The 26328-nt window shown below is 31.7% G+C and overlaps 1 protein-coding gene across 2 annotated transcripts in view; it reads right to left on the minus strand.

The window, feature by feature from the left end:
- Positions 1 to 538: 538 nt before the first annotated feature.
- LOC106469052 (oxysterol-binding protein 1-like) overlaps positions 539 to 26328 on the minus strand; it is a 39537-nt gene continuing 13747 nt past the window's right edge. For both annotated transcript variants that reach the window (XM_013929505.2, XM_022397446.1), the window contains 12 exons: positions 25438 to 25608; positions 24539 to 24744; positions 20553 to 20812; positions 19678 to 19858; positions 17425 to 17500; positions 16249 to 16360; positions 14019 to 14210; positions 12386 to 12631; positions 9946 to 10266; positions 6699 to 6868; positions 5120 to 5340; positions 539 to 4187 (listed from right to left, as the gene is read on the minus strand). In XM_013929505.2, coding sequence (XP_013784959.1) covers positions 4033 to 4187; positions 5120 to 5340; positions 6699 to 6868; positions 9946 to 10266; positions 12386 to 12631; positions 14019 to 14210; positions 16249 to 16360; positions 17425 to 17500; positions 19678 to 19858; positions 20553 to 20812; positions 24539 to 24744; positions 25438 to 25553 — 2256 coding nt within the window. In that variant the 5' untranslated portion in view covers positions 25554 to 25608 and the 3' untranslated portion in view covers positions 539 to 4032. The remainder of the gene's footprint in view (positions 4188 to 5119; positions 5341 to 6698; positions 6869 to 9945; positions 10267 to 12385; positions 12632 to 14018; positions 14211 to 16248; positions 16361 to 17424; positions 17501 to 19677; positions 19859 to 20552; positions 20813 to 24538; positions 24745 to 25437; positions 25609 to 26328) is intronic.

Below are 26328 nucleotides of genomic sequence, written 5' to 3' on the forward strand. Positions count from 1 at the left end.
ACCTATGAAGCGCACTTTACCGATACAGAATAACACCCCTGTTACTGTCACAAGTTTTCCTCACCTATGAAGTGCACTTTACGGATACTGAATAACACCTCTGTTACTGTCACAAGTTTTCCTCACCTATGAAGCGCACTTTACCGATACAGAATAACACCCCTGTTACTGTCACAAGATTTCTATTGATTATACAGAAGTGTATACACTTAACTTCACTCAAACTTAATAAGCTACGATATTTTTGCACAACATGACAGTATGATACGTAACAGTTTTATTAACATCTGCAAAATTTTATAGTCCTGCACTGATGTTCCCGTTAAACTATTTCGAAAGTTAATACCTATATATTTAAAACTCGGAAAATTAAGAGAAATAAAACAACTATAAACACCACAACAGGGTCATAAATTGCTTAAATATTTTTTTTTACTTTAGTTTTTTTTTCTGATATTCAAAAAGAGGATTCAAAACCATGATGTTAGTTTCTTTTTTCATTGTTCTTGAAAACTGTAGAACCAATTTCATGAACATCTTAAAAGAATGGTAAAAATTATATTTCAGACCAAAATGAAACAGCTTTACATTTCAACTAAATTAAAAAGTTTACAAACCACATATATGTAAAATCGAAAACCATAGGAAAAATTACATCATTACATCATGTTTGTTATTTTTAGTCATCTAAGCTACTCTTATAACAACACCATAAATGTTTGAAGTACAATTATCTATTGTAAGCCTATTTAACATCCAATGTTATCTGTGTTTCCTTTAGTAATGAAAACTACAATACATGATTCCATTAAGCCTTTAAACGAACAAGATCTTTCTTTGCTCATATAAACTTGACCATTTCTGAAAGATATGTCACCAAAAGTAAAATATCAAATAACATGAATGCAGCCAATTTCAATTTGTACACAAAGCTCATAGTACATAAAAGTTCTCTCAACAAAACTGGAAATTAGATGTTGCTTCTTCTGATAGCTTATAATACACATCGTATACCGATTGATTGAGCGAACAACTCTAATAAAACAATGTACAAATCATTCACTTTAACAAATGAGTATGTATTATTAAGGAACATAGCTTTCAACCTTATTCAGCCATGTTGTCTTCCATATCCCACTGAAACATGCATATAAAAAAATAACAATATTAATGAAAAATCTTTATCTTATACCTTTCTAAACAAAAGGTATAAAACTGAAAAGGCTTAACAATACAGCATGCAACAAATCTAAAAAAGAAAAAAAACATTCAGAAACCTTGATCATAAACAGAAGTTAAAAATAAAACCAATGAGTCAAAACTAAACATTTTGTTCGGTAAATAAGTATTAACCAACCATGTACCCAAAAACTCCTGAATTTTTCTTTCACAAAATGAAACAAAAACAGCAACTGAATAACTCGGCATTATTTGCAAGTATAACAAGTACCATTTTTGATACTATCAAGTCTTTTAGCCAAAAGAAGCAATTTAATATTTTCACAATACTCGCCTTACCTACATAATAAATAATTATTAATCATGATCAATTGACATTACATATAAAAATAAAATTAGGAAAATAATTCCCTTAAATTAGTCATAGTTACAACTCCATTGTATCTTTAAAACACAAAACAGCCTAATAACCATGTTTACCCTTCAGGACTATACTGACTTTACACAGAAGTCCTCTACAGCATATCTCTATGCATGACCAAGTTCAAAACTTGGGTACAATGGTTCAACCACCAGTAAAACTCTGTATTCCACTTGCATTGGCAAACACAGGTTGGAGTGCATTCTAATTCAGCCATCCAAATCAGTTCAACATTGTTTTATAAGCCAGCAATAAAATGATCTACACATATCGGAAACCATCATAATTCAACTTAGAAAAACAGTGGCCAACAACAGAGAACAGGTTCTCCTTCTGAAATATAAGTTCTAACTTAAAGAGACCTCAATACATTACAGTTAAGTGAGAGACTCATCTTCGAGTAACATGAATGGTCTCAATTTTTCGTGTTTAAATTGTAAAGGAGGACAATGTAAGCAAACTGGAACACTAAAGACAGAAACCTTTTCAAAGTTAAGTTTTAGTATACATGCATCATATTTGGAGAAACAAATGAAAAATATTAGAGAATTATCATGCAAGTAATAAAACATGACTACTAACTTGTTAGTTCTGATAGCCATAATAGTTTTAATTTATTCATTCAAGTGAGTTATCTATCTTATCAGGTATGAAAACAACTGATTAGAGAAAAGTTCGATGGGCCATTGATGCCCCACCCAGAAGAAAAAAACAAACATTTTTTGCATCGTAAATTACCCAAATTCAAGAGAAGTAAATGTTTTATTGCTGATATCCAGTGAAAACGTAACTATATTTCAGAAGTGTCATAACATTTCAAAAAAGTTAGTAGAAATATTAAATATATGTTTAAGCGTGAAGTTGGTAGAAAGAATACACTCTATAAATATTTATGAGTGATGTACGTAGAAGGACTAGACCAGAGATGCTAGTAGAAGGAATACACTAAACACACATATAACATTGACATTAGAATGACTAGAATTAGATAGATACATAAGAGTGAAGATAGCAGATGGACTTGTATGAATGAAACTGGTGGAACTAAAGTAAACAGACTTGTAGGAAAAAAATTGGTAGGACTAGACTAGATAGACATATATATATATATATAAGTTGGTTAAAGGACTAGACAGATTTGTATAACTGAAGTTGGTTAAAGGACTAGACAGATTTGTGTGACTGAAGTTGTTTAAAGGACTAGACAGATTTGTATGACTGAAGTAGGTTAAAGGACTAGACAGATTTGTATGACAGAAGTTGGTTAAAGGACTAGACTAGAGAGATTTGTATAACTGAAGTTGGTTAAAGGACTAGACTAGACAGATTTGTGTAACTGAAGTTGGTTAAAGGACTAGACAGATTTGTATAACTGAAGTTGGTTAAAGGACTAGACTAGACAGATTTGTATGACAGAAGTTGGTTAAAGGACTAGACTAGAGAGATTTGTATAACTGAAGTTGGTTAAAGGACTAGACTAGACAGATCTGTATGACTGAAGTTGGTTAAAGGACTAGACTAGACAGATTTGTGTGACTGAAGTTGTTAAAGGACTAGACTAGACAGATTTGTATAACTGAAGTTGGTAAAAGAACTAGACAGATCTGTATGACTGAAGTTGTTTAAAGGACTAGACTAGACAGATTTGTATGACTGAAGTTAGCAGAAGGACGAAATTAGACAGACTTAGTAGACGATGAAGTGGGATAGATTTGTATAAGCTTACTTAATAATCAAACCTTGGTAATGGTGCATCAACAAATCTTTAGATAGGGTTCACTAATTCGCCACTAAAGGACTATAGTACATACTTATTACACCAAGGACCATTTAAGGCATTGTATTTACAACTACATGCAAAACAACTTCGATCTTAAGACCATTATGGTAACACTTGAACAATCACAGCCTTTAAATACATTCTTGAAGCAATGTCAACTCCTTCCATGCTTTGATTAATTCTGAAAGTAATATCATTCTTCTTAAGCATGTCAGAATATACCAAATAAACTATCAATGTCTGTTCTTTTATATTCTTCTATTACTATGGGACTAAGAATTCTAAATACTTATTTTTATACGATCTTTACTATCTAAATGACTTCTCATATATATATATGCATTTTGTTCTCCTAATTGTTAGAAATTACACGACAATCTTGAACCAAATTTGAGACAGCTCAACCTTTTAAGTTGACGACACGGTGACGTGCACAAATAATTCCTCAATCAATTAATCTAGATAAGAAGTCTACTTTAGCTGGAGACGACAGCACCACTAATGGATGTGTACAACCTGTATTCTACTGATCACAATTTCAGCTCCTAAAAGTGCACTTAGAACTCATACATGAGCAATCTGATTGTTTTTTTAATTTTGTTCATCTCTTTTCACAATTGTGAATAACTAAGAATACTACAACTACATTCATTCATTCTGGGAGTGAAAAGATATCAGGACACATCGACCAGTCCTGTCGAGCCTTGCATTCCCAGTATCTTCCCTGGTAGATGTGAACGGGGTTTCCAGTGATGGGGTCTGACTGTTGCTTAAACCAAACTGGCTCGTATCCTGTGTAGGCCCGGCCTGTAAAAGAAGTACATATATATAACAAATTCTTGATCTATTTTGTACTTTTTTTAACTTGATAATATAAACTTGTCTCAGAGTGGAAAAGCGTGTCATTTGTAATTTACACTCATTACAACTACATAAATATTCCTGCTCAAATGTTTCTTGTTCCCGAGAAGAGTAGACACTTATCCTGACATTCTTAGTATAGAATTTCACCACAAGGTGAATTTACAGCTTCTTAACGTTTATTAAGTATCAGGTTTCAAACACAGTTTATTAATATTTACCGCTTCCTTCTTTTAAATACAAGGTAACCTTTACTTCTAGTGACCACTTTAATGAAAACCCAATAACATTTTGTAGATGTTAATCTGTACTGATTAGGCTTGGTAAAGAAATAAAAAGATAAAACAACAAACATTAGTAACATTTGTTTGTAATGATAAGTTTGTTTTGTACTTAAAAATGTATAATATTCTCCAGCCTATACAACAAATATGTACATTGATACACTATTTTAACTGCTAAGATATTAGTCTTTATTTATTTAATATAAAACTTTTAAAGGTAGGTAAGATTATTTATTATTTTGTTTGAAATTATATCAGAATATTTTTTTATCGCAAGTACTTCTAAATACAGTGTTGCAGAAGACACACAGAGAACAAACACTGTAAATATCACAAGTTCTGAATAAAATACAAGCAAATACGTAACTTTGCATGTAAGCACTAGAACATTAAAATTATAGATGACAAACACATTAAATATCACAAGTTCTGAATAAAATACAAACAAATATGTAACTTTGCATGTTAGCACTAGAACATTAAAATTACAGATGACAAACACATTAAATATCACAAGTTCTGAATAAATTACAAACAAGTACGTAACCTTGCATGTAAGCACTAGAACGTTAAAATTATATCTGTATATTTTACCTTCTGCCGCAGCTTGTTGTGCTTCACATTCAAGCTGCCGTCTGTTTGCTCGCTGCTTTTCTTCTAGTTTCAACTTAACTTCATTAGCTTCATCCCACTTCGTTTCTTCCATAAGACGCTGATCTGGGCGGAGTCTGCTATCAGTGAGGGCCACTCCCTCCTCAGGTTCATTAAGCTGGCAGGCTAGTACTGTGAAGTTGTACATTTTCTCGTACTCTAGCCTGTGTCAAGTGCACCAGGTAAGGGATAAACAGTGTTAGACGGTTTTAGTAGTTAAAGTTTAGCTTCATCACAGTTTTGGAAATATGTAAAAACAAAAAATTAACTTGAGGCATCTAAATAGTTACCATCTATGTTTCATCAGAAGTTGAAATGTGATAGAAAAATAAGCAGCTCACAAGTGTGTTCCAGATGACTATAAAATAGTAATAAATTAGCAGGTCAAATTCTTACTTGTTTCAGCCACATTTTAGTGTATGGTTGCAGCCAGACCTGTATGTATGTGTGTGTGTCTATATATAAAATAAAATATCATTTTAAAAATGCTCTCTCAATGGGATTACAAAAGTGTAACGATCATCACTGTAAAAACTAACTGAATAATTGACCCCCTTTCGCTCACAAGAATATATTAATAGGACATAAATAAAATTACCTCAACAAAGTTAAATCATCTTTTAAAGCAACAGATAATCGAAAATGTTATAACTATTCAAAACTAAAGATTCTGCCGAGGCCTTCTGGTCAATTGATTTTTATTTTATTTTTTTCAAGTGGAACTTCTCTTTAGTGGAAATGTTGATTATATCAATAACAAATTTTCTGAACTTGTTTCAAGATGATTTAAATTATTTATTTACAGAAACTTGTGAAAAATAAATTAACGAAATACTTTGTGAGGACATGCAGAATTTGAAAGTGTGTTTAAAATATATAAAAATAGCATAATACAAAAATTTCATGTTGATCTTACTCGCAAATATTTTATAACTTGTATGCGCGTTTACTTTTACATAACGAAAAAAATACTTTGACTTCAAGTTTTAACTGTACTGTTAATTTTGTCGCTGCTTATAAATTATTATACGGCTTGATCTCTACGAAACATTACATAATCCCCATTTGTAGACAACTTGTAAGCACGTATCTATTCCATGTAAAGAAAATACTACGAACAGTTAACTTTATATAGCATGATTATAAGTATTGTAAAGTAGCCGTATTAAGCCTTTTAACACTAGTTTGTATATAAGTGAAAGAACGGGATTTCATCTTCTGAAAAAAATGTGTTTAATAAGCGTGAATGGTCTAAGGAATTTTAAAACATTTCACTCTACTTGCATACAGTGAATTCTATGTTGAAAACCTTCATCAAGTTGTACTTAATTGTACAGAAAAACAGCAGGAACTGTTTACCGACCAAACCTTTGACTCGTGGCCTGTCACACAATACTTTTACCCATTTTTATTACCAGTTGTACAATAAAAAAAATTTTCAAACTCGTATAACGAGTCTCACATTTTTAATATAAAGTTATTATTTCAGAATCGTGAAAAATAAACTAGCAAGTAAACTTACAAAGGCATCACACGTTTCCATAAAAGCTTATAGGTTGCAGTTTCGACAACTGGCTTTCCATTTCCACTGCTGTTTACTTTCAGAACTTTAGCTCCTTCCATTTTGTTATCCCACATTCCCTGCAGAATCCATTGGTGGTTTCCTTCCTTGTCATAAACCACACCAGTTACCTAAGGTAAGACAACACTGAAAATTTACCAATTCTTGTCAAATGATATGACATATAGAGAGCTTAATATTATGAATTAAATGTTCCTTCCTTTAGTTTGCTCCGACGACGTAGTGGAACTTCACGATCGGGGGATGAAATTCTGCTAATATTCACTGGCATTCGGCACTTATTTTAATGTCGATAATCAGTACCAGGACTTATTTGATCTGTTTTACATCCATCTATCACACTGTCAACAAGCAGACACATTACAACTCACACAATCATTAAATATTCGTCAAATGAACCAATAAATTACCTGACAATATTTGTTCCTATTGGCAACAAGATCATGAGAAGTTATTTAGCAACTTTAAAGTCAATCAATATTATCAGGCAGTCTCATCAAACTGTGTAACTTGTACGATTGGTCATTAATGATAAATATATCCAAATGACATTTTTTTGGTTGAAGTGCCGTGAGTGGTACCCACCTGTTATACTAGTGTGTATGACATCTTTTGTCATTCAATGGAATTGGATGCAAAAAACCACCTGAGGTAAGTTTATAATAATGCCCGTTTAATACATATTTGTTTCTTTAAAACCATCAAAACAATGTTTGCATGTGTGTCCCCCTTTTTTTAAGTAAACTATATTATACAAGAGTATTAAAAAATTATGAACTTTAAAATAAAGTAGGAATCCTGCTATAAAAAGTAATGAAACAAGAATTATAACCACAATCACAAATTTATAAAATTTAATCCCTATTTTGGGATATATGTATGGATTTTTATCGGAATATCAAAAGCGGATACCCACGGACCAGTCAAGTAAGCTGGAGAAATCTTGTACTGATAGTCCAAGCCACCTAGGTGCTAGGCCTGCTGACATGATCAGGTAGGTAATAGATGAAAAAGTTGTTGTTTTACACCAGAAATGTTAGCGACCTTTCTAGCATATTATTTGCATAAATGCACATAATATATCGTAAGTAATACTTGGAATGGTCAGTTTTTCACTTAGGAATGCAATAGGGTGGTTTTTCAGTGAGTGAATTATTTGGAATCCTTGTCGATCCCTACTATTAAGTACAACTGTACTTAAAATATTAGAGATTTAGCGAAATCCTTTGATGTATGTATGAGTACTAGCATTCTTTGTTGAGAATTTCACACCTGACCAGAACTGTTTTAAACAAACTACATCTAATTTTGGAAATTATGTAAATATCAGAATGAGTAAAACTAAATACATCTAATTTGAAGTAATAATAAAACAGATCTTTTACAGAAGATATGCCAACTGTAAAAGTTTTGTGCATAATCAGATTGGATCTCTATTTTTTTTATCATTAAAGATATTTAAACAATTAAAAGAAACGTTTAGAGATTTCTAGCGACTTACTCAATGGGTACATTAACAGACCCTAAGTATGAACAAAATTTCAGCACTACTTAAAGCTCAAGCCAAAATTTACAGAAAGTGTAATCACAATTGATATGTGTTTCTTAAACCTTCTTGATAGCGGGGACCAGCTTGCTGTCTGCCTAAACTTTTATGAACCACTAAACTACAAGTACAATAAAAACCATTGAGGTTTTTTTTATCATATTTTATTTTATGAAATCTCATGGATGTGCAAATAAGTGGTTAATTTTGAACAAATTATTACTAATCATTATTAACTATCAGATCAATAAGTTGTGAGTTTTCTGTCATTTCAACTAATTATTCCTAATTTAACAATTTCAAACTTTTTCCTAAAAAAATATATTTTTCTTAATCTATTTGAACCCACTCAGCTATTCTTAAAATTATAACAGCACAAAGAACACCTCAAACACTTTTTCTAAAGCTAAGACTGCTTAACTTTTAACAGTTCTGCATAGTAGATGTCACTAAATTTTGGTGTGTAATTATCCAATATTTTCCTCTCCTCAGATATTTGACAATTTCAGTTATAATTTTCTTTTGCAGTTGATCTAAAAGAGGAGATCAGATATATTTTTTTGATATTTTAATAGCATCATTTGCTCTCAGAAAAAAAACAACAGATGTTGAGCGGAAAAAAGTTTGTGTTGCACTTGTTTTTATATAGTTTGCTGCTACTGAGATCTACATGTTACACTTTTTATATAGTTTGCTGCTACTGAAATCCATATATTACACTTGTTTTTGTATAGTTTGCTGCTACTGGGGTCCATATATTACACTTGTTTTTGTATAGTTTGCTGCTACTGGGATCCACATATTACACTTTTTATATAGTTTGCTGCTACTGAGATCCACATATTACACTTGTTTATATATAGTTTGCTGCTACTGGGATCCACATATTACACTTGTTTATAAATAGTTTGCTGCTACTGGGATCCACATATTACACTTTTTATATAGCTCGCTGCTACTTGGATCCACATATTACACTTTTTATATAGCTCGCTGCTACTGGGATCCACATGTTACACTTTTTATATAGCTCGCTGCTACTGGGATCCACATGTTACACTTTTTATATAGTTTGCTGCTACTGGGATCCAGATATTACACTTTTTATATAGTTTGCTGCTACTGGGATCCACATATTACACTTTTTATATAGTTTGCTGCTACTGGGATCCACATATTACACTTTTTATATAGTTTGCTGCTACTGGGATCCACATATTACACTTTTTATATAGTTTGCTGCTACTGGGATCCACATATTGCATCATATCACATTAGCTTATGTTTGTCAAAACATTCACTGTAAAGAGCTGACCAAAAAAATGTAAGAAATAATTTTCTATGTACAATACACGGGGGAGCATGCAGTAATTGGTTGGATTAATAGCAATATTAATGGTATCTGTTTACATTTTTCTGGGGTTAGCCTTACATCATTAGGAAACCTATAACAAACAAAGCAAATCTGGTACATAAATAGTTTAAGAAACAAAAAATCAATGTTAATTCTATTGGTAAGTCCATGGTTAAACTGGGCTCTCACTTCCTGTAAAGCACTATAGGATTTCAAACTTAAATATAAGTGACGGTATATGAGTTTATTAACATAACAACAACAAACATTACCCGAGAGAAACTAACCTTTCTAGGAGTATCACGAGAGAAGTAGCTGTAGGCAACAAACTTCAGGTGGCACTTATCCCCCGTAGTATGGTTGATTATGTCCATTTCACCCTGGTGGTCAACCCATAATCTTCCAAAGATGATGTTGTGAACATAAGTTGTCACTTTTCGCCATGTGTAGTGATGTCCAGTATCTGGGAATTCCAAGTGAGCAATACCAAGGGGAATGATTTGAAGATACTTCCCCCGAAACTTGCTGGACATTGTGAATTCCTGCCAGCATTTCCACCCAGACTTTCCTTCACAATACTGAGACAACATTGGAGGATGGTGGCTTACCTAGTCATGTGTCAAAGTAATACACAAACATTTTGTTTTTGTTTTCATCATACTATTCCACATGGAACTGAATCAACATATTTATAAACTGTTCTAATTCTATTATTACATTTGTCAAGAAATCAGAATACAAGATGGTAACCATATTAAGTGCTAAATTATTTCACATGCCACCTATATAAGCAAGGTCAAGCTGGTGACTTTGAACCTTCTGACCTGTGTTTAAGGGCCAAATAATTACATTTTACAGTACAAGCTTTGAAAACAATCTTCAGAATAGCTGATGTTACAACTAAATATGGAAACAAAAGGAATTAATACCCTATTATAATCTATTAAATATCTTGTGCACAGAAGATGATACAGCTCAAAATACAATTTTTACATATAATACTTTAGCTGTGAAGATGATACAGCTCAAGGTACAATTTTTACACACAATACTTTAGCTGTGAAGATGATACAGCTCAAGGTACAATTTTTACATATAATACTTTAGCTGTGAAGATGATACAGCTCAAGGTACAATTTTTACATATAATACTTTAGCTGTACAAAATTCCAGACAAACGTTTTTTAACAACTGTGCTACTGAAACAGATGAAAATAAAAGGTAAAATTTAGTGGTATTATCATTTATTTCTATTGTGTTTGGTATATATATCCTAATAATACTGATCACAGGGCTCAAAATTAACATTAGCAGCCAGCAAATTGCTGGTTAGAAGGCACTAAAAAAAAAAAACTGCTAGTATACATTCGAAAAGGAATATTAATTATATATCCTTATCGTAGACTGTCAGTAAACACGTGATGCACGCATTTCAAACATTTATACTGAGCACAGAAGGTTCCTACAACTGTGATTAACAAAACTGTTTCACTTGTGGTGCAATGACAGTTCTGTTATCCATGTTTGAGCTGTATAGAATATCCAAACAAAGTATCAGGAAATGGGGATGGTACAGGTAGACCTGGGAAGGAGCGTAAAGAGTGCAATTGATTTCAATGTTTTCTTCAGTAATTTCTGGTTTGGTTCACTTATCCGTAATCTGTATTTTTATTGACATCCCTCTTTTCGTTTTCCACATAACATAATCCTTAATTTTCATGCTAGTCCCCTATGCTTGTTGACACACAAAACTTGAGACCAAGTGTGGAAAAAAAGTGTATGAAAACAGATAAATATTTGATAAGAAGACTGATTAGAATCACAATAGTAGGTTACCCATCATCGACAACATGGAGTTGATTGAAAATCACTGGAGAAAAAAAAGTGGGAGAGGGGTCATAATTCCTTCAAATGTCGCTACTGATATTTTAGTATTGTACTAATCGACTATATCTGTGGAGAAATGCTTCATGCTAAGTTTCAGAATACAAAATTGCCTTGGTTAGTAATGTTTATAGCACTGACAATTAACAGAAACAAGAAAAATAATTACTCGTATTACGGAATAACATTTCTTCTCCATAATCAAATGAACACATAATTAATAATAAAAGTATTTTAGTATAGGGTGGCCATCAGCAGTGGGTTACTGTAGACTGACGATCCGGTTTCCATCCAAATGTTGCATCTTTTAACTTTTTGTGAAATAGTTAAAATAAAAACAATAGTTACATTTCATTAAAATGAGTTTTGATATTCGAAAATATATAGAAAAAAAAAAAAAAGCATGGCACAGAAGATTTATACATATAAGTAGGATATATACATACTTAGTAACATTTAATACTTGAAATAGTTAATTGTGACATAGTTACAGTTAAATAATAATTTCAAAAAGAAAATTTTGCTAGTAGCAGTCCTGAATTTGCTAGTGGAAAAGAAAAAATCGACCAGTTGCTAGTGCCTTCAAACGGTCGAAGCCAGTAATTGTCATCTGTTTCTGCAAATTAACCTTTCAAAATGAGAAGTTGCATGTTTGATAATTTTTCCTATCTACCAGTTGTATATTCAAGCCTATTATAATCTAAAAACTGGACATTGTAGATATAAATATTGGTATTTAACTTGTATTATGAAACAATAATCTCAATTAAATAATCCCCAACTTAGATTAACATTTTATTACTTATCTCGTACAGTAATTATTACTTGTTGTAACCATCTCACTTGTTCTGAAAGACATCTCCAGCCAAGGTCATCCATTCTGTCACACTCGTAAGTCTCGCCTAAGAGAGGATTGAAGGGTTTACTTGAGCGATTACTAGTGGTAGCGTATGCTGAAACGGTATAGGCGGCAACAAAAGCCATCTGCTCACAGCTGTCCTTACAACGGCTTGCTTTGTCTAGAAGTCTGGAATACTCGTATTCTTCAGTTAGTCGTTGAAGAGTGGAGAGTGGTTCATTAAAATTTACCTGAAAAATATCAATGGAGAATTGTTTTATAACTATTTCAAAAACATTCTAGCTACATGAGCATAATATCACTCCAAGTGGTATCTGTTTATTTCAGACCTTGTTTGTTTGTAGTTAACCACAAAGCTACACAATGGGCTATCTGCACTGTGCCCACCACGGGTAGCGAAACCCAGTTTCTAGCATTGTGAGTCTGCAGACATACCGTCGTGGCATTGGGGAGGGGGGGGCTTCAGATTTTACTATTTAATTCTGGCATTTTACATATGTACACTAATTGTTGAGTAAAGAATTGAAGGCAAAGAAGATACAAAAGCTTAAAAAAAATGGCAAAAGAAAGAGTATCTTGCCCAAACTGAAAGAAACACATGGCAGTTTTGTGAATGGAAGATTCTTTTCAGGAAATGTAAAAAACATTTCACATTAATCAATTTCCTCGACTCATATGCTTAGTCTTAACACAAAGTTCAGCTACAATAATTATTCTAGAATTTTAACAAATAAGCTGAGCAACATTTTAATCATTCTCGTGACCTTGCTACAATAATTATTCTAGAATTTTAACAAATAAGCTGAGCAACATTTTAAGCATTCTCGTGATCTTACACTTTCGACACTGATGTTTATGTCTCTAGTTGACAGTGGTCATTATTTAACATACATAATAACCACCAATCAATAGTCATAAGGATCACTTTAATAAACGATTAACAGATACAAAGATCACTAGTTAACAGATAAGTGATTTTGGTTTAACGAATGAATCTCACCTGCAAATATACCTTGACTTATATGTTTCTATCATGTTTTTAAGAATCCATCTGTGACTTTTCTAATTTATAAGAATATAAAAAAGGTAAAGGTACGTCCTATAACTCAGTGACTTAATACAAACTAAATCACACTTATTTAATATGTGTGGCAAGTTTCATTAAAATTCAACAGAAGGACATTAAAAACTTTAATAAAAAAGACGTGTGTAAAAAGAATCAATGTGACTTCAAAACATGATCTTCGTTATTGAAACATCATTTAAAAGTGACTAAAATACAATCATAATAAAGCATGGAATAAGTAAATAAAAAAAAGGAAATTATTCAGTAACTTACAGTGGCAAAACTATTTACATATATTGTTTTTTATGAAAAAAGCATTTAAAAAAGCATTGGCATGTCAGAGTAACATAATTAAGACGAAATCGTTTTATCAAACATCTTCAGTGACAACTGTTTAAGATTTAATAGCTTCTCAACTCCTAAAGAAAGGTTAGCCAGTTTAAAATGTGGACAAAAATGCTATTTGGTGTGTATGGTGTTATTTTCTTCTCACTATTTTTCAAGAATAAATTCCTTATACACTTCAACAAAGAGTTATTAATAATACTGACTGGTACTGGGATTTTTGTCAGTTCCTTCCCAATGCAGTTCTTCATGATTGCCCACAGGTTGATGCTATAATTGGGTTTCTCGGGTATGTAGATTCTCCGTTTCCGCTTTCCTACCGATGACACATCACCTTGTTTTCTGTAATCTGTTTCATCCACCATCTTATCCATGTCTTTTTCCGAATCATTCTTTCGCTGTTATATTATTTAAAATACAGTCATGATGAAAATATTTTCAAGAAGTATTTAAATAAACATTATGATGATTTTAAAAACTACTACAGATTATTAAATTAAAAGGGTTGTTACGGTTATTTTGTTCAAGTCACCGAAGTTCTTTTATACTTCAGGATATTTTTTCATAAAATTAAACAAATCATTTCAAATCTCCTAACATTTTATAGGAAACGTTTTAACTTTAGTTTCACAGATTTTATCGTACGATTTAATCATCAAATACAGAATATTCTATAAAATCATAAATCTTGAATTTCTGAGTATCCTTCTGGATATAAATGAACACGTACACCAGATTACATGCTTGGGCTAAAATGTGTTTTAATGGACCTATCAAGTTTGATTAAGGTGACAATTTACCTTTAACCTCAGCTACTTGTAGCTTTTGTGACTGAAGGGAAAGCAGGTTGCTGGTAGGGAGAATATATTACATTGTAAAAAACTGATCAATCACTGTCTATGTAAAATAACTTCAAGAGTAATTAATGGGATTATATGCAATATTCAGAGTATTTCTGTTTTGATTTTTTTTACTTGTATATTATTAGAGACTCTGTAATCAGCAAAGTCGGCGACCCACAAGTAATTTTGTGCATAAATATCTTAGAAAGTGACATTAAAGTGACAGAAGTTACATTAAAATTGAGTTAATCAGTAACTTCTTCTCATCTCAACAGTGACTATTTGGATTTGAAGACTTGGTAAAATTGAGTTAATCAGTAACCTCTTCTCATCTCAATTGTAGCTATTTGGAAGTGAAGACTTGGTAAAACTGAGTTAATCAGTAACTTCTTACCAAGTCTTCAAATCCAAATAGCCACTGTTGAGATGAGAAAACTGAGTTAATCAGTAACTTCTTCTCATCTCAACAGTGACTATTTGGATTTGAAGACTTGGTAAAATTGAGTTAATCAGTAACCTCTTCTCATCTCAACAGTGGCTATTTGGATTTGAAGACTTGGAGTGCTCAGACTTTGATTAGGTGGGAGTTGCCTCAAAGATCAGTCAAAATGACCGAACCAATTTTTTTATAGGACACTAACTGATGCTCAATTAACAAACAAATTAATCACCCATCTTTAATTAACACTTCCTCCACTTTTAAAGGATAGCTTACTCTCTCACTTACTTTTTGACTGATTGTATTCAAGTGATGATTTCTTGTAAGTCGGATACTGAATACTAACCCTAGAAATTTACCTGTATCAATGATAGTTATCTGTGTGTCATAACATTCTAATTTAGTACAAGGTAATTCCTTAGTTTTCTGTTGATGCTGTTTCAAATAAAAAAACTATTGCCTGTGCTATGTTTGGGTTTAGTATTAATCTCCATGTATTGCACCAGGTGGCGACATGATCAAGAGAAGCCTTGTGGCACACCTGCTTATAATGGGGTGAAGTTAGAGATCGTGTTGTTGTTTTTCATTTTAGCAGATTGACGAGAGAGAGAAAATTAGAAATCCATCAGATATCCATAGTAAGAACATTATAATTCAATAATTTGTGCCAAACACAGATAAAAGCATTTTAACATCTAAAAATACTGCTACAGTTCTATAGTTACAATAAGAATGTTGGAACACTCTTTCCATTAATCTCACTAAGTGATCAGTAATTTGACATTGTTTATGTGAAGTATTCTGAACTTTACATAACAGGGAAGTATTTTCCAATACCACAAGATATACGTTTTTAAGTACGGGTTTGCTAATGGTTCCTCACCAGGGACCGTATTTTTAAGATGCTTAATGTTGATTTTTATTTCAGTTGTGGAAATGGAGTGGTTGGTAACATTGATTTTGGGAGAAGGGTATGGGGACGTAATGGAGAATGACAGATTATATGTAAAGTGGTTATTGTAAATATCATAGTTAACTTTATTAAAGGTATCATCAAACCGTAAGAAAATAGTGCAGCCCACAAAGCATTTGTTGGATGAAAAACAAAATAACGAAACAGATGAGCATGAAGAAATCTATCACAACAAAACATACCCTAGAATTAGAATTCTGGGCTTTGACAAAGTTATTTTCTTCCAGATCCGAAGAGGCTCCACTATCGGTGTCTAGCTGGTCATGCAGCGGATTTTTCTCTCTCGACTGTCGTCTAAAGTAACATTTGTTTCAGTGAATATGTCATTGGAAATCTTAATGATGAATAAGTTTTCTTTACTGTAATGAAATTTGTATTACACAAAAATCTGGTTTAAAAGTATGTGCAATTTCTGATATATTCAATATCTAAAACACACCTGTTAATATAGATTGATATTATTTTGAAAAATATTAACAAGATCAACTGATTTCCTGTTAACACACGTTAATACAGATTAATTTTATTTTGAAAAATATTAACAAGATCAACTGATTTCCTGTTAACACACCTGTTAATATAGATTAATCATATTTTGAAAAATATTAACAAGATCAACTGATTTCTTGTTAACACACCTGTTAATATACATGTTAATACAGATTAATTTTATTTTTAAAAATATTAACAAGATCTACTGGTTTCCTGTTAACACACATGTTAATACAGATTAATTTTATTTTGAAAAATATTAACAAGATCTACTGGTTTCCTGTTAACACACATGTTAATATAGATTAATTTTATTTTCAAAAATATTAACAAGATTAACTGGTTTCTTGTTAACACACCTGTTAATATAGATTAATCATATTTTGAAAAATATTAACAAAATCAACTGATTTCCTGTTAAAAATCAAGTTGATCTGACTTATTTCTGAAATCTGTGAGAAGAAAGACCAAACTGTTTAAAACAAGAATTAGACTGGAGCCCAACATACAAGGAAATAAATACTGTCTTATTGATAAGTACTGAACAAATTTCACATATAGTGAATAAACAACAATTACCTTAATCATGGTTTTTACTATTTAATAAATAAAATAACTCATATTTTACAAGAATGAAATGTGACTATGCATGAAATAATACGAGATTCAGTTAATAATCAAAATTAAAACTTTTAAAATTATTAAATCTTCCTACTGTTGATTAAGTAAAGAATAAACTAAGATCAATAAAAATAATCCTTTTTCATTAGTTTGTATCAGATCACGAAACCATGCTTATTCTTCTAAACAATGAAAAATTATTAACAAAAAACTGTAAAGCATACAGCAAAACAATAGTAGCTCACCTAAGAGTTTTCCCAGAGGCTACCAAAATTATATCAGATTCTGCATCGTAGAACTCTTCTTCGTCAGAGAGCATATCTGTGTATAAAGTGAAAATATTGTTTTTGTATTCTTTATTTCATTATATCAATATCAGTGGATAATTATTACATTTAACCTGTAATAAAAGTCATCTAAGTTACCCACGAGGTGCTTGTTTTTTGCAGTAATCAAGTGTATGTTTAAAGGTAATGGATATGTGAAAAGAAATCATTGTAACTGTTTAATTCTCATTCCTTCACCGTAACACAGATTCTAACCTCAAACATAAATAGTTGTAGCTATAACTGATTACAGTGACTATATATTATAAAGTCTTGAAGCTAAGTGCATCAAATTAAAATTTATGGAGATACTAATATCCTTAAGTAGCATATTGGAACTATCAGCCTGAATGGCACCTGAGCTAGGTCAGAAACCCCTAGTGATAGATACAGCCATCCATAATTTTGAATTGTTGACGAAAGAGAGGGCAGCCAGTCAACAGTACCTGTCACTCCAAGAGCTTTGTCTTTGAATTGAAGAATCAGTCTGATAGTCATTTTTATAATGTGATCACAACTAAAATGCACAGCATGTTCAACAACATCATGACCCAAACCTTGGACCCTTCAATCAACAGCTTCGTTATGCTAACCACGAAGTAAAGATCAACTTTATCAAAACATGATATACAGAAACTTATCAACATACATATAAGTGATTAAACATTCAAAGAACTTTGACTATTTTGAATCTAAACATTTTGCTGTATTTATCAGGTGTTGCCAATAAAAGGAATAATTACAAGCCAACTGTAGAATGAGGTTAAATTTTAGGAATTGCAAAAAAAAAAAAAAAATTCTGCATTAGATTTTCCAGTATAAAGTATGGAATATATTAATTTTAAAATGTGAAAAAAACAATAATATTTTAATTGTTTATCTTAAGCCCACACCTGCTAACATAACCAAAACTTTTAATCCCTATTTCACAAGAATGTACACTAATCAGTAAAAAACATTAATAAAGGTTTTGAAAGTTTTATCAGAGCACATAAATTAAGTATAATATTTTAAAAATTGTACAAATATGACATTTAATACTTAAAAAAAATTCATTTCACAAATACTAATCTCTGTATGACAGAATTATGAAAAACTATAAAAATGTTTAAAAGATAGGAGTTACGGGTTAACGACAGGCCATTTCATCAAACGGACTGCCTATTTCATCTTTAGAAAGGACTACACTTTCATATCGACTTTTATTTTTCAACAGTTTCTCATATAATAGCAGCAGGTATTAGCAAAAAGTTGTTGTACAGAACATTTGATAAGTTGGACAAATGATGAATGATTAAAAGGGTACAAAAAGTGACACAATAAAATATTATTTATCATGAGATGTTTCATAATTGCACTGATTATTATTCAGGAAAGTATTTATTTTTAAAGAAATTTTTCCTCGTGTAATTTTGTTGTAAGCATCAAGTAAGCCTAAAAAAAAACTGATTTTACCAACAAAGGAAAATAGTTAGCTTTTTTTAAAAGCTTTACTAAAAGTGTGTCTAATAACAAAATAACAGAAGCCAGCTAAAAATAAGGTTTTTATAAAGAAACGAATATCTTGCCAAATTAAGTACATCAACCCAAAATGGCAAAAAATCTTCTAATGTGAAATGCGTGGATCACCCATGAAATGTCATAAATATAAAAAAATGTTGTAAAGTAGAACATTAACCCTAGTCAAGCTGGAACAACAGGGCATGAATAAATTATGGTCGTTGGTAATTTGTGTTCAAACTTAGAATCTATAAACCTAAGTAGAATTTATATCATTATAAAGCACTCTTAAGTGCTATATTTCCTATATTGCAAGTGCTAAATAACAAAATACACTTCAATAAATGTCACAAATTTACAATATGTTGCACCTGTTCAGGTACACATTATGGACAGAGTGAATGTTTAGTGTACAATCTTTACATGGTTTCCATGCATGATAAAATTTATCTGTACGTACGACACAACAGATAACAGATTCCATGCACACCTTCCACACCACCCATAGTTTCAGCAAAACAAACACAGTTAGCGAGCAGTACGTTATGTTTATATCTTAATTCTACACTAAACATTATACAATGGTGCTGGTAGTACACAAAAATGTTTTTTTATATAATCTTTTGCAATTACAATACCCCAATAATATAAAAACTGAAACCAAATACCTACCTACGCAATCCACACTTTGAGCTTCCGTCACTTTTTTCGCCTTCTCTTCCAGCTGAGAGTTGTCCTTGGCCAGCTCTTCCACAGTTTCCTCCAGACACACCCTTCGGTTGTGCTCATGTTCTAAAATTTTCTGCCATCGATAGTAATCATTCTGTGCTAGCTGAACGTATTCTGTGCAAGTCTGAAAATATATAAAACAAAGTATATGCTTTAGAGATGAACGGATTGCTCCTGCAATACACTGTTTGTGATATAGTGTTTTTCCTACACAAATTTAAAGATGTAAAACAACTTTTACATTGTATTCTTTTAGAACATCACTAAACAATAATTTTCCAATTTTAATCCTTAGGCATGCATACGTTTTCATTGGGAAACAATCTTAACTACCAGTTAAAATCATTGTATGATTACAATCGCAACAAAAACTGTCGTAAAAGCAACACTGTAAAAATAAATACATATAAATTTGGTCATTAAATTTCTGTGTGAGTATACATTAATTTTTGACATACTCTCACATCTCTGTTAGAAGGAAGATGGTATCAATTGATGTTTCTCAAGAGTGGCTGGTATGCCACAAAATTGGTATAATGAAATTCAAGTTTTAAATAGAAATACTGAATATGCTTCACTCTTTACAAAAATGAAGTGTATCATGTACATTTAAATTATATATACATAATTTTATAACCTACAAACATTCTTCACTTATTCTCCTGTCTAAAAATAGAAAACCTAGGCCTATTTTTAGGCCTAAAAAATAAGCTTTACCTTGCAACAAGAAATATTTTGGGATTCTAATACTGCCAAGTTAAAGTTTTCTAATATCTTCATATCAAGAGAATTTGCAGTTACTTCATTAAAGAACTTACTTTGATCATTATATTACATGCAGCTTTGAAAAGCAATGCCCTTTCTTTTAGTTGTTTGACAGGAACATCAGGGCCACCATTCGTCTGATTGAAGTCGGCCTCATCGAGTGATTTTTCGAGGGCTGAGCCTTGCCTAACAAGCTGTTCATTACAGGTGCTCAGGTCTTCCAATTTAGCACTTAAGGTTTCTATTGCCTTTTGAAATTCATTTTTCTCTGATGGTAAAGGCACTTGAACAAATTCGTTTGCTTCTTCTTCTTCTGTAGGGTGATTCAAATTCAAAATACAAATCTATCTAAAGTGACTGACTTTATGCTGATTTCACATATAATTATACCACTAAAAACTGTATTTGTTCATAAACAACCTTGATTTTATAAACAGTGCGGGCACAAGGCATTAAAATAATCAAATCAATTACATTATTGAAGAAAATGTGTAGTTATGCTTTCCTGATTTTAAACATTCACTTGGATCATTGACTTTTTTATAATCTTACATAGGAGTTGCATTCAAAAAATCAGTTGTGAGAAAGGGTCTCAGTATGGTGTTTAAGTAAATATTAAATTTCTGCTCTTACAAGTGTCTGTAAATTTGTTAATTCAGTCCTTCCTGTTTGACAGGTACCATAACACTGATGCTCAAAAGTGCCCATAAGATGAGTTTTGAGAGGACTTATCAGAGCCCCCATCAAGTCTGTCATGATGCCTGCTGTTTAGGGCCCACTAATGGTTCTTTTATTCTTACCAAGAAATAAGTACTTTGAAATTAAGATCTTGTTATTATTTGTCATGGCATTGGCCACGCAATCAGCAGTTGTTCATATACACAGACAAGCTCACAGATAACTTCTTGTGACCCTGTTGACTGCTAGGACTATGATACTATAATTTTAATTGGCCTTGACTAGCAATGTTACACATACAGTAATACTACATTTTCACATGTTGTATATAGACATAAAATATTTGTAACTGAGAAACTAAGACAATGTTTTAAAGTTTAAATTACATAACTGGATATTAATTATCAGCAAATTCAGGCTAGCAAGAAGAATATTAGAAAATTTGATCGTGATCTAAATTGCATGACACGAGGCTGCAATGGCTGCCATATTGATCATAGGTCTTTATAGGTCAGTGGCACACTGGGAATGCATCTCAGTTTTGTCAGAGAAATTGTTTTGTTGATAGAAAAACATACAGTCCAGTCAATACAAACTAAATTTTATTGTCCAATTTTGTAAACAAAGAATCGAGATACAGCATCAGCCCACTAACAACCCTGTGGACTGTTATTTCATGTTTTGTTTTATTCAAGAAAATTGCTCTACTCCACAGAAACCATAATCTTGATTTAGTAACCTTGTTAAAAATACATTTCAAATGAAAAAAAAACATATACATGATCTGTTTTTATTGTTTGCAAGATGATATTTTGAACACCTTTCGCTACCAACAAATTTGGTTAAAGGTTAAAGCTGGACAATTAACTTGTTTAATCTATATTTCCTATGACCATCTATTAAATTAATTAATGTCATGAATATAATTAACTAATCAAAATTAGAGCCTCTGATTGATACTGTTTTTGATTATTCAAATTATCCAAGTAACTGATTTATGGTTATCATTATTTCTCATTATTATTTTTGATTAAATCAAGACTGTCCAGAGTAACTGATTAGTGTGAAAACTCATGAAAATAATTAACTAATCAAAATTATCACCATTTTGGATTACTTCAACTAATCGAGCCTCTTGTGAGAACAGTCGATTAGTTGAATATAGTTGATTAAGAAGCTCAACAAGGAATCGATTAGTAAATTCCACTAATTGCCCAGCTTTATCAGGGATAAGAATCAAATCTTACAATTTAACACAAAAAAAAAAAGAGCTAATCAAAAAATTTTCAATTTCTCAATCTGACACTATTCTTGATAATTCTATCCTGTGCCTGATTAATGTGCATATTATGCAAAAAAACAACAAAATTATTTTATAATTTGCCATATCACTCTTATTCTTTCACAAAAACATATAAATAGATAAAATGTGCATGCACAATACTTTTCTGATATTTATAAAATAAAAATATTACATAAAACCCTTCAGCCGTTCCAGTGTACTGCTGAAAATCACGATTCACATTCATTGAATAATACTTCTTAAGTGAGCAAACTGTGGGGGTTCACCCCACAAGGAGGGCCCAGAGAATTGGTCGGGGACACACACTATGACTATAGGAGCATATAAATTACATCTGAAAGTATAAATTTAATAATAAAGAAATTTTAAAAACTATTGTACAAATATTACCACTATGAAGTAATATAGTAGTAACAATTAACATGGGAAAATGAGATGTACAGTATATACACAGACAGTTTACAGTGATGAAATTCATCAGTGTGTGAACTGCAAAAGAAATAAGTAAACTTTAATTCTATGCTGAAGAGTAAACAGAGAGAGGGGCTACACAGCTGAAATGTTGTGTATTTGATTTTCTTTTTTATCTTTCAGTGCAGAACTAAACTGTCATATAAATAGTTTTTTATTCAAAGTGTCATACAAACAGGCAAAAGTCTTCTCACTCCAGGCGTGAGAAATCTAATACGTTTCTTTTTTCTGAGTAGTAGCTATTAGCTGACCTGAAACACTGCATGTGGTTACTGTTTACTAGCAATAATTTGAAACCTGTAAGTTACGAAACAAAGTAATTGCCCTTCAAACCACTGATTATTTTGCCATATTGTATTAAAGGAACCGAGTTAACAGGTGGCGCTGATTAGTCATCCATGAACCTTTTAATAAATATTTCATATCCCCTATTTACTTAATTAAATGTACATTGTATTTATTGTTTTATCTTTATTATTTTTGCTGCTAGCTAAAGACAAGATATGATTAACTGAGCATGAAATAGCTGTTTATATATCATAAACGCAATGTTTAAAAATTATATTTCATTATAAGAATTCAAAAACCCATGTAGCAAAACCTTTCTCTTAATTAGAGCACAGAGATACATTAGCTATGAGGTAAACCACAAGTCCTAATTATCATATTATAATGTTCATAAACCAAAGATATGGGAATGTAGCTCTTAGACATTGGTACTTTCCTTACAAAAAACAATGTGACTGATATCATAAGAATTTTTTTTTTACACATTTGTCAGTTTGTTAAATCACAGTCTTATTCATGACATTGTTTCTATTCACCTTGAAAAACTTCCGTATCAATTTGCAGATAAATTCCAAGAAGCAACAAAAGAACACAATTAGATCCAGAATCCATTTAACGGCAGCATGACTTCTCATCTGCCAATAGTAGCTTAAGAAAAGCTCACAGAATCATGTAGTGATACAAATGTTCAATCATAATTCAAGTTAAAACCTCTTTGGAACTTCTGGATGCCTGTTCACAAAAAATATCCTGATGGATGTGATGTGCTTTTGCTTCTCACATCAAGATACCTGTGTGAGCCAGCATTTTTGCTCTGACAATAATCAACACACAGCGATCTTGTTTGCATGTAGAGGGTAATCTCCGAGTTGCCGTGTTAACAATACAGCCCAATCTCATCCTGTACACTAAATTAGCAGGTAAAATGAAACTGTTTGCTTTATGCTAAGTACCATTTTAAGACTTTATTTTTATACTTGATGTTGGGGAGGGGGGGGGGGACAAAATGCAAACATTAATGTTCATGTTAACTGTTGAAAGTTTAAATGCCTAAACCTACATGTAATATTATTGCATAGGTGGAAAAAAATACCATAAAAGTGAAAATATGCATCTGTAAACACAGGGAACAAAGATCCACTTCGATACATTTAATAAAACTGGATGCTAATATATGAAAGTACTTTGACCTAAATTTTGACAAATTATTTCACATACCTTTACAAGGTTTAAAAATTTTGTTTGCCAGTTTATTTCACAAAATGTTGTGATTAATTCCGTAAAATTTAAAACATTTACCTAATTCGGATAATCGAATAGCTCTGGCTTTTGCAAGTTCCAGAGCCATGACCCACTCCTGTCTTTCAACTTCACTATTTGCTTTGAGATGAAAGTTCTGTGTTCCGTTATTTGTTAAAATCAAACTCAATGTATCTTCAGTACATATTCGTGCCGTGGCAAGGTTGATAGTTCCTCGACATGTATGGCCCATCTCCTCCCTACTCCTGATGACAAAATTTTAAAAATATCAAACACCTGTCATTATTATAAAGTTCAAATGAAAATTAACACAGTAAAATTACAGTATTTCAATTAAAACTTGTGTTTTTAGTTGTTGTTTTTTTATAAGACTTCACTGTTTTAAAAAGAAACTCTTATGAATTCAATTACCTCAAATTTAATAACAAAAATTCTGGATAACATACATCAGATTATACTACATGAGCCTTTTTGATCAAAATCGATTTAAATCTAATTAATATTTAATATCTTTTTAATAAACAGTAATTTCTTTTACTTATGTTGAACATGATAAACTTAACAATAAGATTCAATAAACTATGATTTTACTCACTGGAATATGTTGCTATCATCTACTATATTCACTAAACCTAACTAAGCTTACCTGATGCATCTGTCAAACAAAAACATTTCTGTAGCTTTCACACAAAACTTTTAAAGAATGGTAAGAATTTTCCCGAAACTACATAGTTATCAGATATGTGGTTTGATCCTAATTTTTCTAAACTTCCCACAAGATCCCACTGTTCATCTCGGTGTGAGTACGTCTACTCATTTTAACAAAAACGTTTTCAAGAATAAAAAGAAGTCTAACAAAACTACATAAAATTACCAGTTCAATATCTGATTAATTTGTTTCTAAGTCACGTCTGATGGTAACTCATAAAGATGCACACCTGTAGTATGAAAGTATTCCATTTGACAGCACAAACCATCTCTTTTGATACCGTTTCATATAGTTGGTCCATTTAAAGAGATATCCTTTCATCTCTCCGTCTTTATACTCTCCCATAGTTGGTGGGAAATGGCTAAGCTCCACCCGCTCTTCCGGATGACGGCAACACAGCCTAAAAGGTATAACAAAGCGACTGAATGACATATGTGCCACTAAAAGAAAGTAATTTCCTATCACATTTGTAAATTTAGCAAATAAAACACAGACAATTTTTCTCCTCACCCTCACAAAGAAACATGGACAAAATGGGTCTAAATTTAAAAAACACACACTGTTTTAACATTAACTCGTACCTAAAGATACTTTTCAACAGATACTTCAGATGCTCTTTAAATTGCTTGTTATATTGTACTTGAAACATCTAAGATAATCTATAAATATATATATGGAAAATTCTGGACTATATCAAACAATCTTTTACATTTTTTTTAATTGATAATCGACTGGTCAATTTTTCAAGACTACAACAAAATAAAGAGTACGAGTATTTTAAAGGTTCACATTCCTTAAGGCGTATATATTGAACGTAACTTTTTACGTAATCAAGATTTAAAGAGAAAGGAGCAAGACCCGTGTTACGGCAAAGAAGCAGTATTAAACTAAAGTACGGGATGTGTTAACACAAGATCACTAGAATAACTTCAAGTGGTATGTGGTAACATGAGATCACTAGAATAACTTCAAGTGGTATGTGTTAACACAAGATCACTAGAATAACTTCAAGTGGTATGTGTTAACATGAGATCACTAGAATAACTTCAAGTGGTATGTGTTAACATGAGATCACTAGAATAACTTCAAGTGGTATGTGTTAACATGAGATCACTAGAAT

The sequence above is a fragment of the Limulus polyphemus genome, unplaced genomic scaffold, assembly GCF_000517525.1.
Source record: "Limulus polyphemus unplaced genomic scaffold, Limulus_polyphemus-2.1.2 Scaffold3276, whole genome shotgun sequence".
Classification (NCBI taxonomy): Eukaryota; Metazoa; Arthropoda; class Merostomata; order Xiphosura; family Limulidae; genus Limulus; species Limulus polyphemus.